Source organism: Salvia miltiorrhiza, chromosome 2 (assembly GCF_028751815.1).
Source record: "Salvia miltiorrhiza cultivar Shanhuang (shh) chromosome 2, IMPLAD_Smil_shh, whole genome shotgun sequence".
Classification (NCBI taxonomy): domain Eukaryota; kingdom Viridiplantae; phylum Streptophyta; class Magnoliopsida; order Lamiales; family Lamiaceae; genus Salvia; species Salvia miltiorrhiza.
The window spans coordinates 18382444-18401107 of NC_080388.1; the positions used below are offsets into that span (position 1 = coordinate 18382444).

At 38.1% G+C, this 18664-nt stretch overlaps 2 protein-coding genes across 2 annotated transcripts; one reads left to right on the forward strand and one right to left on the reverse strand.

Moving 5' to 3' along the window:
* The first annotated feature begins 80 nt into the window (after positions 1 to 80).
* Positions 81 to 2656, forward strand: LOC131011451 (60S ribosomal protein L15-like). Its single transcript, XM_057939244.1, has 4 exons — positions 81 to 219; positions 302 to 468; positions 1672 to 1869; positions 2221 to 2656. The coding sequence occupies exons 1-4, from the start codon at positions 216 to 218 to the stop codon at positions 2464 to 2466; spliced, it is 615 nt and encodes a 204-aa protein (XP_057795227.1). The 5' UTR covers positions 81 to 215; the 3' UTR covers positions 2467 to 2656.
* An 8709-nt stretch (positions 2657 to 11365) lies between these two features.
* LOC131011452 (uncharacterized) lies at positions 11366 to 12993 on the reverse strand. The gene is made up of 2 exons (XM_057939245.1): positions 12686 to 12993; positions 11366 to 12126 (listed from the first exon to the last, which is right to left on the reverse strand). Exons 1-2 carry the CDS (start codon positions 12881 to 12883, stop codon positions 11479 to 11481), a joined length of 846 nt encoding a protein of 281 aa, XP_057795228.1. The 5' UTR covers positions 12884 to 12993; the 3' UTR covers positions 11366 to 11478.
* Between the last annotated feature and the right edge of the window lie 5671 nt (positions 12994 to 18664).

Consider the following 18664-nt stretch of genomic DNA (forward strand, 5'->3'; position numbering starts at 1 on the left):
ATCGAGCAAAATTATTGATTCATTTACAACCCTAGTTACACCCGAAAATGAATTGGTTTGGTATTTGTAGATTCTGCAAGGTCCAAAGTGCAAAACCATCTAAACTCTGGGCTCCAAAATGCAAAATTAAACCCCCCACTAAAAACCTAGTAACCAGTCGAGCCTCCTCATTCGCCCTAAACGGAACGTTGGAAGTCTGAACAGCCACTGCAGCAATGGGTAATTCTCAACTCCTTCATTTCTAATTTGATTTCGATCTGTTTTTTAATTCCACCAAAAAATTGATGAATTCGGATCGCAGGTGCGTACACGTACGTGTCGGAGCTGTGGAAGAAGAAGCAATCAGATGTGATGCGGTTCTTGCTTAGGGTCCGCTGCTGGGAGTATCGCCAGCTTCCCGCTGTTGTACGCGTCACCCGCCCCACCCGCCCCGACAAGGCCCGCCGCCTCGGCTACAAGGCCAAGCAGGTCTTTTTCTTTTTCCTATTCTATTTTATTTATTTCAAACGCAGTTATTTGTTGTATGAGAGTGCAATTTCCATTCATTTCTGATTTCTGGTTCTGATCTGTGAAATTAGGGTTAGTTGACACTTCACTTCTTCAAGTTGAGTCTACCGAAATAGAACCGAAGTGAATCTCATACACCTACGAAGCGTCATTAGATTTTCTAGATGGATTTTAGTTGTGAGCTATTTCCTTAGGATCGATTATTGCCTGATTTTTGCGTTATCGTTTGTCATTTTTGTGTGCTGAATCGCTGATGCAAAATTATATATTTACTTATTTGTTATTCTTGTTGTTATATTTTACTTTTGGTTTGTGCTTCGTTAGGAAACAGTAAGATACAACTGTATTCGGGTAGTATTTTGGAATGTATTTTGTTCCCAATAAGATAAGATTTTTATCTTATAAATAGCTGGACCATCTTAAAATGTAATCTAGAGTGTATAGTATCACTTGAATTCAGTGTCGGAGTCAGGAATTTAGTTGAGGGAGTTAAATTTGTACGGGGGTTTGGGGGCGGTAACCCTGATTTTTTTTGGGCATTTCGTATATTTTAAAAAATTATACAGTTTCAATACACTACAATTTTTTTGGGGACATTCCGTATATTTTAGGCATTTTTTATTAAAAGAAAAACGTAATAGTAATAATAACGAATATATTTTCATAGATTATATAGTTTTAAATAACACAATTAACATGAAATTAAATATTTATGAGGGGATATAACAAGTAAATCAACTTTTATAAGGCCAAAGTTTTTTTATAATAGGTATAAACATATACTCCCTCCATCTCACAAAAACATGAATATTTTTCCATTTTAGGGCGTCTCACAAAAACATGAACATTACTATTTTTGGAAATTATCCCCTTATTTTTCATCCCTCCTTTTTACACTTATTTACAAAAAAACCATTATAGCCCACCACTATCTTTTCTTAATTAATTCATTATAACTAATATTTCTTAAGACCCATGCCATTTCTCTTTGTTCATGTTTTTGTGAGACGGAGGGAGTATATACTTTAAAAAAAAAACTCAAAATTTGGGAGGGGCTCCAGCCCCCCAGTCCCCATGTGGCTCCTCTACTGCTTGAATTCATGGTGTCTGTGCTAGTTGTTCATTTTCTTTTTTATATGACTACCAACACAATTTACTTTTCAGGGTTATGTCATCTATCGTGTCCGAGTAAGACGTGGAGGAAGGAAGAGGCCAGTTTCCAAGGGTATTGTTTATGGTAAGCCCACCAACCAGGGTGTTACTCAGCTGAAATTCCAGCGCAGCAAGCGGTCAGTCGCAGAGGAACGAGCTGGAAGGAAACTCGGTGGCCTTAGGGTTCTGAGTTCTTACTGGATTAATGAGGTTTGCATCGAGCACATACCTTGTATATGTCTATGTATCTTTTTTGATTCTTTTACCATGCTAATGAGCAATTTAATCATCAGCCTTCCACTAGAAAAATTGAGAAATAGATACTTATGGTCAATTTAAGCGTTTCTGTTCGTAAAATGCAAAACGGTTGATAATTATTTTCAAACTGCAACATGCTCTTGAATGTGTTCTTGAACAAGTTGATTTTGGAGAATCAAGTGAACAGTGGGTAAGTGGGCTGTTGAAGTACTAGGCTAGCAATTTCTGCTTTGTGCTTGAAATTAGCCGCTTTCGAATCGAATCTTGAATGCAGTGCTGTTTACTTGTTGTCTAAAACTTCAGGACTCTACTTACAAGTACTTTGAGGTGATTCTGATTGATCCGGCCCATACTACTATCCGCAACGACCCAAGAATCAACTGGATCTGCAATCCAGTCCACAAACACAGGGAGCTTCGCGGTCTCACTTCTGCTGGAAAGAAGTACAGAGGTCTCAGAGGCAGAGGGCATTTGCACCACAAAGCACGTCCCTCGAGAAGGGCTACCTGGAAAAGGAACCAGACCCTTTCCCTCCGTCGCTACCGTTAACCTTCATGAGAATTTTGGTGTTACCATAACAGAATTGAGTCTACTTATCGAGTTTAGAGGAAGTTGGTTTACTTTGTTGGAACATATTTTTCTGTTTCTGAGATGAGGATTATCTTGCTACTTCCATTGTTATGTCAAATGGGAATTTTGTTTGTGTCGTTACTATATATATTTGCATGATTGTTTATCAGTGCCATGAGTTTGCTGCTGTTACCTGTCAACTCTTATAATCCATTACTGAACATACTTCTTGGTGGGAAATACTATTAAAGAGGCAAAATTCAAAATATACCCATTTTGAACTTTGCAACGATAAATTTTACTCCTTTCATGAAACATGAAATTTACGCACATCTGAAGACCACATATAATCCTAATGTGAACAATAACTCAGATTAACAATAACAGAGACAAAAAAACCTTGGTCAATACACACTACTGAAACACGTACAGAAAAAATTCCACCCATCTTCTTCAAGTCGACGAAATTTCTCGATCATTTCCTTGAATATCATCAAATAGGCATATACCATCATGCCCTTCCACCCACGAAATTTCGTGGGTCTCAATAGAATCCTTGAAGAAGCCTTGAACTACTATTGCAATTCTACCCGTAGCGAAGGATTGTTGCCCTGAGCGAAGGAAGCGCTTGAATCTGCGTAAGCCACATGAGAATTGAACCATTACACTAAGAGGATGTTTGGCTGAGCTTATAAGCTCTTTAAAACAACTTATAAGTTGTTTAAGAGCTTATAAACTTCTTGAAAGTGTTAGCCAAACATAAGTATATCATTCTGTTATCATTTCTTTTCGATTTTCTCTCTCTAACAAAGTTTTTCTTTCTCTAACTAAAAATTCTCTTTTTAGCTTATAAGCTCAATTATCTAAACACTTTGACAACTTATAAGATCTTAAGAAATTACATCTTATAAGCTTTTGAAACAACTTATAAGCTCTTTAAACTAAGCTTAGCCAAACACCCTCTGAGTCCAGTTATTGAAGCTGCATAGGTAATCCATTTCTTGCTCAGATTTAACGCCATCATAAGTTTCGTTTTATTAGGACAAGCAGGGACGGAGCCAGGGGGGGCTAAAGCCCCCTCCCAAATTTTGAGTTTTTTTTTTTTAAATATATATAGATATATGTTTATCCCTATTATAAAATAATTTTGTTTTATAAAAGAGTATTTGGTTATTATATTCTCTCATGTATACTTAATTTAAGGATAATTTTGTTATTTAAAACTATATAATCTATGAAATATTGTTTGTTATTATTACTATTATACTTGTCTTTTAATAAAAAATGCCTAATATGTATGAAATGCTAAAAAAAATTATAATGTATTGAAACTAATTTGTAATATGTAGAAAATATATAATCTATGAACATGTTGTTTGTTATTATTATTATTATTATGCTTGCCTTTTAATAAAAAATGTCTTAAATATACGGAATGTCCAAAAAAAGTTTTGTGATATATTGAAACTATATAATCTATGAAAATGTTGTTCGTTATTATTAGTATTATGCTCATATTTTAATAAAAAAATACCTTAAATATACAGAATGCCCAAAAAAAAATTCTCGGGGCCGTACAAGTTCAGCCCCCCGAACTTAATTCCTGGCTCCGTCCCTGAGGACAAGTAGGATGTGGATTTCTCGTTCTGTTCTTCGTTTCTCTCCCACGCATATTTGGAGCTCTTATTTTTTTTCGACAAATAACACAAGTTTGATTGATATTTATATAGTGCCACATCATTTATCAGCTAATGCCATTCCGTTAAGATTGTTTCTTTAAAGATTTAGTCATTTTTCAGTTATTTTCCGTAAGAAATGGAGCAATCTTAAAAGAAATGCTGATAAATGATAAAGGATGCAATCTCAACATTCTTATTTAACCCATTTCTTTTAAGATTGCGGTTGAGTTCAATCTTCTGCTAAAATTTTTACTGATGCCTCTTTCTTTTACTGATGGGGTCGATTCATTTCTAGTTTGAGCCTATGTTGGTTAAAAATTATAATGAAGGCTATATAGAAGTTGTCGTGCATTTCCTTGAAAAGAATAGGTGGTCTGAAATTTTCAATCTAGAAGAAAATCTTTATTAAGCACTGCTTTGCTTCCACGAGTGTTTTGATCCTTAACTTCTAGAAGGAAACTTGGAGTTGCGCAGTTTGGGAGCATAGACGTAGAAATTTTGTAAGGTAGACAAAATAATGCTTCAGTTATTTGTAGTTTTACCTGCAATTCTAGAAAATATGTTATTTATTAAACTCGGTCCTTTGTTTAGTACTATAATTAACTAGTACGTGTTTCGTGCCATGCACGGACAATAATAAATTTATAATTATAAAAAATTAAAATTATATAAAAATATAAAAATATGTTACTTATTTATGAAAAATTACATATGCTGAAATATAAAATTACATATATGCTCCCTCCGTCTTATTAATACTAGAGTGTAACGTGTCGAATTTCGACGGGTATCATTTGATGTTATAATTTATATATAAAAAAGCGTAAAAATTATTTCTTAATATATTTATAAATTATGGAGATTATTCACTAAAAAAATTATTAATATGATATAGGTCATTACACATTAAACTAAAATGAAAAAAAAATAAATTAAAGAGAACTTTCATCTTTAACATGACTTAGTGAAACATACATTCAAAAAAATTATTTACCACTCACTACTATTTGCCACTCATACCCGCAACCCGCGAATACCCGCCACCCACTACCCGTCGGATACCCGTTAAGGCTTGAGAGGTAGGAGCGTTGCTACTTCTCGGCGTCGACATCCTGCAATCAAGCACCCAACAAATGCAATAAACCACCCCACAAATAAATCACTACGAAACTGCAACAATTTTAGAAAAAATTTCAACTTCTTGTACACTACTATTTGTCACCCATACACACGACCCCACCTGTCGGGTATCCACCAACCCGCCACCCGCCAGATATCCGTCACCCGCTACCTGTCGGATACCCGCCGAGGCTTGAAAATAACGATAAATATTAGTTGAATAATAGAATAATAATTTTATGAAGTATGGGGACGAATACGAAAACGATACGGGAACATAAATACGTCATTTTTTCAAAAACCATGATACGATACTTTCAAAAATACATTTTATTTTTTTTATTTAAAATATATTTTATATAGGGCAAATATCACTTTTTGGCCCATCGTTTGGGCGTTTTCTCAAATATATCACACCCTAAGCATATTTACAAAACAATACCCATCGTTTCATTTTTTTCTTATTTGTGGCCCGCAAAAAATTTCCTGCTACCGAAAAATTACGTGTTCCAGCGAAGTGCCATGTAGCTATTACATATCAGCATTAAAAAAAAAAGTAAGTTAATACACACAAGAAAAGAAGCGTGTCTGACTTCTCATGACTTCTCAAAACTCAAGTGACAAATCCCTGAAAATACACGGCAGAGTGTGGATGGAATCACAAGGAATTGAAGGTTACAACCACTTGCTCTAGAAACATGAAATACATAAATTATAGAATGATTCCAAGGGTGAAACCGAATTTAGCATTTGGGGGAAAGAGAGAGGTAATTTGTTGTACCTGAATTTCATTGAACCGGGGATGGACATTGACGTGGACTGTGAGAAGGAGAAGAGGGGCGACTGCCCTGCTCCGTCAAATCAAAGAGGGCGACGACGGTGAAACTTCTGCCGCTCGTCGGAGCCCTCAGAAGAGCAACAATGGCCGCGTACTCCAGGCGGCAGCGTTATGCTCGAACCGAGGGGGAACCGGAGCTCGCCCTTTGGCCTCGATTTTCTAGGATTGAGAAGAGAGCCGACCTAGGGACGTCATCGGCCTCATCGATCCCCAAAACACCGGTGGGTGACCTCTAGGAGGCGCCGCTCGCCGGAGATTTCGGAGACAGCGGCGGAAATCTCCAAGAGAGAGAGAGAGGATTCCATCCACACTCTGCCGTGTATTTACTTACTTTTTTTTTTCTTTTTTAATACTGATGTGTAATAGCTACATGGAACTTGGCCGGAACACGTCATTTACCGTTAGCCAAAAAATTTTTGCGGGCCACAAATAAGAAAAAAATTAAACGATGGGTATTGTTTTGTAAATATCCTTAGAGTGGGATAAATTTGAGAAAACTCTCAAACGATGGGTCAAAAAGTGATATTTACCCTTTTATATATATTATAAATCCATAATTCACCAATAAAATAGTAGTCAACCTTCCCCACAACAAAAAGAGAAAAGAGACGGCCAAATTTAATCTATGAGCTCTACAACTAATATAACTTGTAATAGAGAACCTTCAAAATCCTCTATAAACTGTAGTTCAGTGGCAATAATTACAAAAATTACCACAAAGATTAATACACCATAACAAAAAATCTAACTAAAAAACTACTCAACTATCAACTGTAATCAACTATCAACGATAGTTCAATGCTTTACACAGATAAACAAACCCAAGTGATTATCAAGTTAATGTCGTTTCTCCGCCCTACGAAACCACCAGCTTCTCGAGGCGGAATGTGGCTTCGACCACCTTGGCACCAGGCTTCCGTTTAACTTTCTTTTTCGGTAGCAAACTTGACAGCTTTGGATCAGTATGATCTGGGGCGCTGCTGGAGATCAACTTCTTGGTTTTCTCCTACTTCAGACTACTCGGATTGTGGCCGTTCTTGGTTTTCTCCTACTTCGGATTGGGGCCATTTGCAGAGGCAACAACACTAAAATGTTAGCCCTCTTCATTCATCATGCTCATTCTCCTCCTCTTCTTCCTCTTCCCTCGTATCTTCAATCTTCAATCCAACCTGTCCATATTTAAATTTAAATCACCCATCAACACCCATCGGAAATCAGCCCCCATATTTAATAAAAAAAGCATTTGATAAACACGAAGAATCACGACAAATTGAAAAGCACCATTAATATATGAAAATTAGATACAAAATTGAAAGCACCCGTTTCAATTACAAAATAAACGAATCAATCATCCATCAGATCTGCAAATTCAACCAAACCCAATCATATAGTTCTTCATCATCTTGAAAAACACCAGATCAGAATACCATGGGTTCCAAAACTACCTCTACCAGAAACAATGATCAATAGACAGAAGTGATAGATGTGGAACTCAATCAATTTCTAAGCTTGTTCCCAACATACTACACATAAACAATTATTAGTTTACCTGTTTGTGTGAGACTCTCATTTCACTTGCTGAGAGCCCGGGGTGGCTGCCTTGTTCGTCGAGGCAGAGGAGTCTCCGACGACGGCACAGGGACAGTGGCGGGTCTTCAGGAAGGGGAGGCAAGGTTGAACGACGGCCCTCGTTGAGTTTTGGGGCACAGCGGCAAGAAGTTTCTTCTTCACCTCCAGTTACTGATTCCAAATTCAATCAAACTCTTAGAAATGTTCAAAGGTATGTGCATGTGCTTATTATTATAGATTGATAATACTTGACCTCCTACACTCCAATCCACGAATCAATCGCAATTCAACACAAAATGAGCAAAAGTTCAAAGCCCAAAACTTATTCATCACTAAAAGGAAATGTAAAGAAACTAATCTACACATAGCCACCAAATTCAGTTGAAATTCAAGAAGAGCAAAAGATGAAAAAACGCAGCAACAGAAGAAAGAAAGATACCTTGTGTGGCTGTAAAAACACGACCTAAATCATTTTAACTAAGGAATTTATACTAAAAATTTAGGTTATAAAGTTTCCAATTATTAATCGATAGGTAAATCTTTCCAAATTTTCATATTTCTAAGATTTAGTACTAACCATAATGAAATGTAATATTTCCTAATATAATAATTTTTCAAACCCTAAAAATTGACAGATTATTGATCGATTGGTAAATCTTTCCAAAATTTCATTATTCTAAAACGCATTCAATTTGTTTTCTAAAATAATACTTACCATGGCTGATGGTGGCGGGGAGGGGAAGGTCAGAGAAACGATGATGGTGCTTTCAAATCGTCGCGGCAGGGGAAGGAGAGAGTCACTTGAGGCTGGACGACGAATCGCGGTGGGGGGGAGGAAGAGCTGGTGAAGCAGATCATTGCGGTGGGAGGGGCGTGGCGCGGTGGGGCAGATCGCTGCAGGGGCTAGGCACGGTGGGTGGAGGGAAGGAGACGGCGAGGCAGATCGCGGCGGTGGGCGGGGCCGGGCACAGTTGGGCAGATTGCGGCGGTGGGTGGATGGTTGGAGACGGGAGAGAAGAGGATGGGTGCCGGCGCGGCGAATCGCGGTGGGGGTCATAGACAGATCGCGGCGGTGGGTGAAGAATCGCCGGTGGGGGGGAGCTAGGGGGCGAAATGGATTCTAGTGGAGGATAGGAGAATGGTGAATCGATTACCAATTTTTTTTTCATTTATTACAATATTTTTGGTGCTGATGCCATGTAATTTGATGTACTATAATATAATAAATAAAATAATGTATATATAAAATATAGCTTATGTGGAATTATATTGTCACGTCAGTGATAAAGAATTGAGCTAGAGGCTCTAGAATTGCAAGAATTTTAAACCTTGAATTCTTAGATATGCCACGTAGGACCTCGGATTAAGGAGAGCGCATGAATCCTTAATTATATTGATTGGTTTATTTCTATTTTTGGTAATGATTTTACACTGCAAATAATATGGTCTCACACACTTTTACACAATTTTACATTACTTCGTGCCCGAAAGAAATAGACCAACAATAATGCAACAGATAGAATAATTTATTGAATATCAATATAAAATTATAAATAATTAAAAAAATTAAATATATGTAAATTCACGTTGATTTTTTTTAAAGAAGAGAAAGGAAGCAATACATTGCAATTGGAAGGCTATTTTAAATTATATACTCCTTCCATCCGCGATATCTCGTTTCTACATTGTGGACGGCGCATGTTTTTAGAAAAGTGGTGGACAGTAGTAGATAATTGTGAATATTATAGTGAGTGGAATTGGGGTCCCACAATAAAGGCACTTTTTAATAAAAATATAAGGTTAAGAGAATAAAGTGTTATGTGGACCCTACAACTAGAAATAGAAGTGGAAACGATATCGCAGACGGATGGAGTACAAAAGAGATAAAGATATCTTAGTCATTGTTGATTTTTTATATTATTATATTGTCTCTCTTGGTTTCTTGGTCAATTAGAGCCGAATCCTTTATTGCCTAATCGTATTTCATCTTTTAATAGCATTGATGGATGAATGACATGTCGATCTTAAGATTAAAATTTAACCATATTAACTAATGGTGTTTTAAGGCAAATTTTCCTAATTAAATCATTGTAAAGAATGAAATATATGTCAAAATAAAATAATTTTTAAATTTCAGTATATATTCTTTAGTTTTGCTATATGAAAATAGATACTTTGATGTATTGACTCCATGCATGTTTTTCTTGGCTGAGAGAAATAAATATTTGAAAAAAACATGTGATGGTGGATTTGAATCTAAAGTGTGATCTTGAACTCAAACTTGAGACATTTCACTCCAGACATTAATCACTCTATCACTAGATCAACAAATTACACACATCACATCATCATTGGCAATGTCAACGAATTACCTAAGACTAGTTTTATCAATGACCAATCATAATCGGTCATAGCTAAGGGACAAAAAAAAAGCAATAAGAAAATGTTAAAATCAAAAGTGCCTCACAACCGATTATCAATTAGGTTGCAGAACAACATTTGTAACCTTAATTCTTGTGCTGACATGTGGCAAGTGCCATCATTCATGTTGCATTTTATAATTAACAAATATGACAACAAATACTCCATCCGTTGCACGAATCTTGACATGTTTGGTTTCGGCACGAGAATTATGGAATTGTAGATTAGTGTTTTAAGTGTGTAGGTAATAAAGTATAAAAGTGATTCGTGGGACGGATGGAGTAATAAAAAAACAAAAGTATTTAGATTGTAATAATTAATTAGAAATTTACTATTTCACCCTAATTCTATAGCCCCCAAATTAACTTAATTGAGATCATCGAATAGAAAATGAAGCACTACAAGGACCTGGCAGAGATGTACGTGGATGATCGACGATGTGTCGCCGGACTTCTACGATGACGCACAAGGGCGACATCAAGAAGCTGCAGTGCGCGCCTGAATGAGAAAATGAGAAACATCTCAATTGAATCTGGTGTCTACATATTTACCATATCAAAGGTTAGTTCCATGGGCATTACATCAAAAGCTCAATACAGGCAATGCTACAAAAATGAAAATTAAGTAAAGGACAGGGTACAAGGTGAGTTGGTCTGGTAAAGACAGATCCATGTGTCGATCAGCGGCACGCATCGGCATTACTCTATCATGCATATATATTCTTGAATATGGGATTCTCTAATATACAGTAACAGGAGATTTGTTCCCCCATTAATGGGTCCAAAGAGAAATTTAGAAGGGCTTCTGCAGCATTATCTCTAAGCTCATTAGTCTCCCTTCTAACATATTGAGGAAGCGTTGTATTGCTCCATAATTCGCAAGAACTGCTCGAGCAGTCTCGTTTTGGCTCAACTGAGCAACAGCTAGAACTTCTGACCTCTTCATCAAGGAGTACTGCCAGAAAATCCTCAATCCATTTTCGGTAAGTTTTGACGTCTTTAGCGGCGTGCTCCCTCCGTCGGAGCATAAGAAATGGAGAAAGAAAGCTGCTCTCAATTCCAGTTAATTTGGGGGCTATAAAATTAGGGTAAAATAGTAAATTTTTAATTAATTATTATTAATATTTTAAAAAGGGGCTACAAGGAGTAAAATGAGAGCTATGAATAGAATCACCCTAGTCTAAGCTATGCTAAACAGAAGGCCGGAGTTGAACCGAGATAAAAAGTTTATAAGGCTAAGGTGGCTATTTATGTGAGGTAGAGAAATCAATTTATTGATAATTTCCCAACATACTTAGTAACAAAATAAACATTCATGCAGTGGCAATCACAAGGCTAGAATAACAAGTAAATAAGGCTCTGAAATTTACAGTCCTAACTCAGAAAGCTTCACTCTTCCAACCAACATGAAGCCCTTATACACAATAGACCTCACAAGATGGGCACCACCCCAAGCAGCCTCCAACTCCTTCACAACGCCTTCCGGTAGCAAATCCACGCCTTGTTCCTCGGCGGTCACGACGGCCGACCACGACCGCACCATTCTCACGTACCCCTCAAACGCCAACTCCTTGGGAATATCAAGATGCAGAGGGCTCCCCTCGCAGCCCAGCCCGACGCCCTCAAAAGGGAAGGGAAGGGAGCCGTAGCCTCCAAACAGCGGCTTGATCTTGGAGTCCCAATAGGGAAGGGTGGTCTCGTACCAACAGCTTGCTGCGGCATCAAATGCTGGGCTAACTTCGATCCCGTTGTAGCCCCAAATTGCGATGACGCCGCCTGGCTGCCTAAGGAGGCGCGTTGCGACGGAGTAGAATCGTGGGAGATCGAACCAGTGGATGGCTTGAGCGACGGTGATGAGATCAACCGAGCCCTCGCCTCCGATTAAGCTCACTAGTTCATCATCGGAAAGGGATAAGGGTGTGTGCAAGTAGCGTACATTAGCACGCTGCTTTGCGAATTTCAGCTGAGCTGAGCTTATGTCTGTTGCGATCACTTGCTCATAATGCTCGGCAACCTGCGCGCGCATCAACACCGATGTTTATTCTGATTGTGCTCTTGTGTGTACGATTTTTCAAAAAAAATTCTCAAAACCGGAATTGTCTCTAAATCGGATCTGATGTGGCAAATAGAAAAATGACGCCGTACTTTGATTATTTAAATTAAAAAAAAAAATGAAAATGAGATCCCTAGAAGATTTGTTTAGATTAGCGGCGAGAAGTATCAAGATATTATAAAAAATATTAAGAATTGACCATCAAAATTTAACTACCACCCTAGGCTCTATCACTGCAACAATTGGAATCTTCTACAAATCTTGTCAGTTTCCCACATGAAATTTAAAATTATACAGATGAGCTGAAGTAAAGCCTCTTTTTAAACCATCGATTCTAACCTTTCAATTCATGTAATTATTTAACTAAAATAATAAAAAGCCATCAAAATTGTCCTCGTCCAAGATAATATTAAAGAACACGGAAGTTATTTAGAAGATGAACAACTTCAAATTAAGGAAGCACGACCTAATTAACATATAAATCTCTTGATTGAAATGAATAAAAAGAGAGGAAACTAACACCAAAAGCGGCCTGGCCGTTGCCGGTGGCGACATCCCAAGCGAGACGGTGGTGGGGGGTCAGCTCCGCCAGCATCTTGTACCACTCCGTCGGATACGATGGCCGAGCTTCCAAATATATCTCCGCCTGCTTATCAAACAGTCCTGCCATACTGTATCTCTCTCTCTCTCTAATTTTGTCGAAATGTCCACATTGCATTACACCCGATTGTTAATAAATAAACGTATATAAAACGACAATTTTCATAACTAAAATAAAACGGACAAACCAAATAATTAAATAGGGGAGCTTTATTTTCTCCCGTAGACGGCACAAATATTAAATACTTATCCAGTTCTCATTGAAAATAATTGAGTTCTCATTAATTTAAAAAATATACTCCATTTAATATTGAGGCCCACTCCCATGCGCTTAGAGCATGGTGCGCTGCAGTTAAATATAAGGGTAATTACGCCATGAATTTTGGTCTGTTTTTAAACTTTTTCATTAACTTCAATTTTTATCTTCAATTCCTTAAATTTAAGGCCTCGTTCAATTTTTCTATATTTTTCTTAAATCCCCAAATTAGAAGCTGACATGACACTTTTTAAGTTGCCGGAAATATAACATGGAATTTTCCGGCGAATGAGTAAAACGACGTCGTTTAATTGGGTAAAACGACGTCGTTTGAGCCCATATACCCACCGCGTTCGACTCCCTGCCCGATCTCCTACACCTGCACTCATAGGAGAATCAACTCTTCGGCGATATCCCGCCGGAGTTGGGACGACTGAAGCTCAAGCTCAGTTCCCTTAACCTCTCATCAAACCGAGAAGCTGGAAAATTACCCGACGAAGCTTCTCCTGGTCACCCTCGCGACAGCGCGTTTCCTAGTGAGAGAATACCGGAGGAAGAAGCTGAGCAGACGTCGCCGTTTTCCCATGAAATCTTTGGCGAACAACAGCGACAAGGTCAGACGCCATCGTCGTTTCCTCTACTTCACTCCAGGACACCAACAACACCAACGACCACCGCTGCTCGTTTCCCAGTGGCGGCGCAAGCCCCTGACTCAGAAACCCTAGGCTCCCAATCACCACCCTCGATTTCCGTCGACAACGCTGGGGGATGGGGACCTTGGCTGCCATATCTTCTCCACCTGTTCCCCTTTCCCTTCTTCACCTTTCGGTCACCCTTTCCAATGCTCTCGAAAAATGTCCAATTTGATTAGAAAAATATCAGATCTTGATTTTCCCGTCACCGGTTGTACATGAGTTGGAGGAGGCCGACGGATTTTCTTGTCACCTTCTCCTTTCCCTTCTTCATCTTGATTTAGAGGAGGCTGGCAGACTTGGAAGAGGGGGAAGGGAAGCTGCCGGCAGATTCAGAGTAGTCGTTCCATATTTTTTTTTGTTTATTATTTTACAAGTGTCAATTTTTGAGTTCAAATAGGCGTCATGTCAGTTCGATTCTACTACGTAGGTGCCATGTCAGCTTGGTACTCACCGGAGCTCAAAAGTATGAAAAAATTGAACGAGGCTTTAAATTCAGGGAATTGAAGGTAAAAATTGAAGTTCATGGAAAAGTTTTAAAACGGACCAAAGTTCATTGGTTTTGACATAATTACCCCTTAAATATAAATGCTAAAAGAATAGATTTTATACCAACTGAGCAGCTAGTTCGAGCGTTAAAATCTCACGCGAAGGTGTAGTCACTACAATAAAAAAAAATATCGGACACTAAAAAATGCTCTAATATGTGCTCTATTGAGGCACTTCTTATTTTTAGGACACTTAGTACTTGTGTCTTCACGTATTGTATCCCAATAGGGTTGGGGGCACTTTTTATGTGCCTTGAATCAATAGATTACCCAACAATTTATTATGGGGGGAGGGGGAATACACTAGTAGGCTATTTTAATTTTTTTTTTGTAAACTAAGATCAGTATCTTAAGTGACACTGAAAGGTGTAGACTGAAGTGATCAGTGAAAAGCTATTTCAGTTAAGAGAAGGGTGTAGACTGATGCTTCAGTATTTTAACTTTAGTATGAAGAACGGGTCAACACACTAGAAGTTCAAGTAGAATTTCAGTCGTTTCAGTTAAACAAACAGAGAAGTGTTAGAAATCTTACTGACTATCCTAAGATTTGTCGGTTAGACTGATAACACTTAGAGAACTGGGTTTGTGCTTACGGGTGCACAGCAAACCTTAATTCTGAAACAACAATTTCAGAGACAACACACTGGGTTGGACTTCTCGTTCTTAACTCGCAGATGCTAAGACAACACACGTCGAGCTTGCGGAGGTTAAAAGTCTCCGAGTTCAGACACCTGCCTCGAACTCTCTCTATTTCAAACACTCTTTTCGCTCGAAAGAAAAGGGGTTCAAAACTTCCAACTATGATTACTGAGAACAAGCTCTCAAGTAATCATAATCTAGGCTAAGGATGCGAGTAGAAAATGCTTAGATGTTCTAAGAGAATTTTTGTATCAGGTATACTGATATTTCAGCAATGAATATTCTCTTCTTCGATTCAAATATTTGGCTAAGTATAGGCCGAGTCTTGAATTTGGCTGAGCTTCAGCATATGTCTTTATTAAATCGGTGAAGAAAGAAGTTGATCCTTGAGCTCTTTATATAGGCAGCATTTGAATAGATCCGTTGGAGGAGATGGTCTTCAGAAATCTGCCGTTGTGAGACAAATTTGAATCATGGCTCATGATTTATGCCTAATTATTCTTAATTTTGGGGGTTTTATTGTGCTAAATTTGAATTAATAATTCTGGAAGTTGGTGCGTTTATGAGTTTGTTGATGCTTTGTAGGAGCTTTTGATAAAATAGGAGGAAGAATGATAAGTTGGAGTTTTTAGATCAAAAATTGAGTATTTTGGGCTCAAAGTGGTGCCAGAGCTGTCGGCGCATACTCTGCTGCCTCGCCAGAGCTGACATAGCTGAAGTCCATTCGTCAGAGTGGATTTCCCGTGCCAGAGCCAGAGCTAACAATTCCAAGCTCGACAGAGCTGAATTTCATATGCCAGAGCTGAACTTACATTTCCATAACTGACCAAACGCTCCAGAGCTGACTACTCATACAGATCTGACTACTTCTACAGAGCTGACTTCCAGCTCTGCCACGACTCGCCAGAGCTGCCATCAATTGCCAGAGCTGCCATGACTTGCCGAGCAAGTTATACTTCGGTGCAATCCCTTGTGTGCGCACGCCTCTGTTCTTAGCTTGTTCTTGGATGCTTGCTAATTTTTATGAATTTGTGGAAGAGATGGTTTTTGATGAGAATTTCGGGTTTGTGATTGAATGGTGGTTATTTTGGTTTTACTCTTGATATATGTCTCTTGATTGTGCAAAGAATTATGAGTTTTGTTGCAACACGGTTGTAAGTAAATAAAATGTGATTTGTCCGGTAGATGTTAGAGGGAGTGTTGTCATTGTGATTGCCTACGATCGTATCCTTATCTGTGAAATGTTTGATTGCTGAAAATTCTGCCAGCTCTGAGTCTCTGCTCCGCTAGTTTAACTATGAGCATGGGAAACCACATGAGAAGACTTTGGATTACATCCAAATAGTTTTATTTCACGAATTATGGCTCAACTGTCGAAATCTAAATGATTAAGCACACAAAGTGTGAAAAATGGAGATACAGATTATAAAGGCGATCACATTAGGGAATTCACTTCTAGTGGAGAATTGGGTCTGATCGAATTATTTGCATGACTGCTGTGTTACTTCTTAAACTTTAAGTTACTTGCATGATCTGAGAGATATATGTTGATTGGAAAATTTTGAATGACTTGTTGAATGTTTGGATGGAAATAATCATCGTGAAACGCTCTCTTCCTTAAATTCATACTGATTTTGCTTGAGGACAAGCAAAAGGCTAAGTGTGGGGGAGGGGTTGATTTATGCCTAATTGTTCTTAATTTTGGGGGTTTGATTGTGCTAAATTTGAATTAAATATTCTGGAAGTTGGTGCGTTTATGAGTTTGTTGATGCTTTGTAGGAGCTTTTGATAAAACACAAGGAAGAATGATAAGTTGGAGTTTTTGGATCAAAAATTGCTTATTTTGGGCTCAAAGTGGTGCCAGAGCTGTCGGCGCATACTCTGCTGCCTCGCCAGAGCTGACAGAGCTGAAGTCCATTCGTCAGAGTTGATTTCCCGTGCCAGAGCCAGAGCTAACAATTCCAAGCTCGACAGAGCTGAATTTCATATGCCAGAGCTGAACTTACATTTCCAGAACTGATCAAAACTCCAGAGCTGACTAAGCGTTCCAGAGCTGACTATCTCCAGAGCTACCTACGCCAACACTATTCCAAAGCTGGAAACTTTCCAGCTCTGCCATGACTCGCCAGAGCTGCCAAGACTTGCCGAGCAAGTTATCCAGTGCAATCCCCTGTGCGCGCATGCTGTCTTGATGTTTATTTTTTAGGCCCAGTTTGGCTGAGCCGTTTTGAGGGTTTTTAGGGTTGATCGGTAGTCTATATATAAGGCTTAATGTTCATCATGAGAAATAATCTTTTAGCCTTCGAAACAAGAATAGCTTCGACCTTAGGCAATCAAAACAATCTTTAGTTTAATTCTTGTTTTTCATAGTTCTTTAGTTTCGAGTTTTAGTTAGCATTCAATTCAGTTTTAGTTAGTTCTTCGTTTAGAGTTGTAATCAAGTGACAGATTTGCTTCTCGCGACGATTTCAGTATTTATTAATTACGTTTATTTATTAGTTTTTACATGAATTATGTTTTGCTTTCAATTATGCAATTTCGTTTATGTCTAGTTAGATTAGAAGCTTTTAATTAAAGTTATTTAAATTCTTAGCGTAGTAGCATTTAATTTCGAGTAGCCTTTACTTTATGCTTTTAATTCTGCCAAGGTTTAATAGTTTATTTCTGCTAAGTTTTTATGCTTGGTTCTTTTCTGCCTAGTTAATTTTAAGTTTAAGTTTTAAGTTAAATTTTATTTACAAGCATTAGTTTAATTCTTTTCCGCCTAGATAATTCTTAAGTTTAAGTTTCAAGTTAAGTTTAATTTCCAAGCTTTAAATTAATTTTACAGTTTTTAATCCAATCTTTACTGCTTTCTCGTGATACAATTAGAAGCCCTTTAAGATCTTCCTTGAGAGATGACTTTGGGTCAACTTACCATTGCTAGAGTGTCCTTGTCCTATTGCAAGTCAATCTAGAGGTGTTTTAGGTTGAGTCAGCTCAGGCTTCAATCTTCGATGTTCCTAATCAAAAAAGGAATAGCCATGCTTTCGGCAGTATGAATAAGGTGCTACAGAAGAAAATAGCCTGAAAGAGAAAACTCTGGCTTTTGAAGGACGATCTTCATATATTGGCATTAATTGCGGCAGTACATGATAACTTTCCACGTGACTTCCTTAAACTGGAGATTTCAGTCCGAGGAATGAAGAATAACTCTGAGGAGTTCTACTGATACTTGACTATAGTATCAGTCCGCTAGGCCCAATGTGACATGTATCAGTAATTGCTTATTACTGATACTTCAGTACAATCGTCCTTTGAGTTCATACTTGACTATTGTGAAGAATTATAGCCCCAAAATGATTATTTCTCGGATATCGTAATTCACCATACAACGATTAATCCCTAACATGCTCCTATGAATTTAAGTGCTGCACATAGGAGTTAGAATCACTTACTTGTGAATTGTATGCAGAGGCTGTCGATGGCTGATTTGAAAGACTTCAGTTCTGACCTTCTGAACTGTATCCCGCTCAACTCCCAACGTTGGATGGACAACGTGCTATGAGAATTCCCAAGGAGAAATCGGCCTCCTCAAAGTTGGCGCCCCTCTGCTGCTCTCTAAAACCCTAATATTGTGTGTGTATTATTCTGAGACCAGACAGCTGTATTTATAGACAAAACACAGTCCTAGGGCTCCCATAACTGTGAGGGACGATTTTTACTCCTACTGGGCTCAGGAGACTTTGGGTCAGTCCAGGGATCAGATACAAGGAATAAAGATG

Bases quoted from the DNA above. Each gene is read 5' to 3' on its own strand.
- LOC131011451 (XM_057939244.1), top strand. The intron at 469-1,671 runs GTCTTTTTCTTT...TTTACTTTTCAG, and splicing joins TCGGCTACAAGGCCAAGCAG to GGTTATGTCATCTATCGTGT. The intron at 1,870-2,220 runs GTTTGCATCGAG...CTAAAACTTCAG, and splicing joins GTTCTTACTGGATTAATGAG to GACTCTACTTACAAGTACTT.
- LOC131011452 (XM_057939245.1), bottom strand. From the start codon at position 12,883: ATGCAATGTGGACATTTCGACAAAATTAGAGAGAGAGAGAGATACAGT. The intron at 12,127-12,685 runs GTTAGTTTCCTC...ATGCGCGCGCAG, and splicing joins ACGGCCAGGCCGCTTTTGGT to GTTGCCGAGCATTATGAGCA.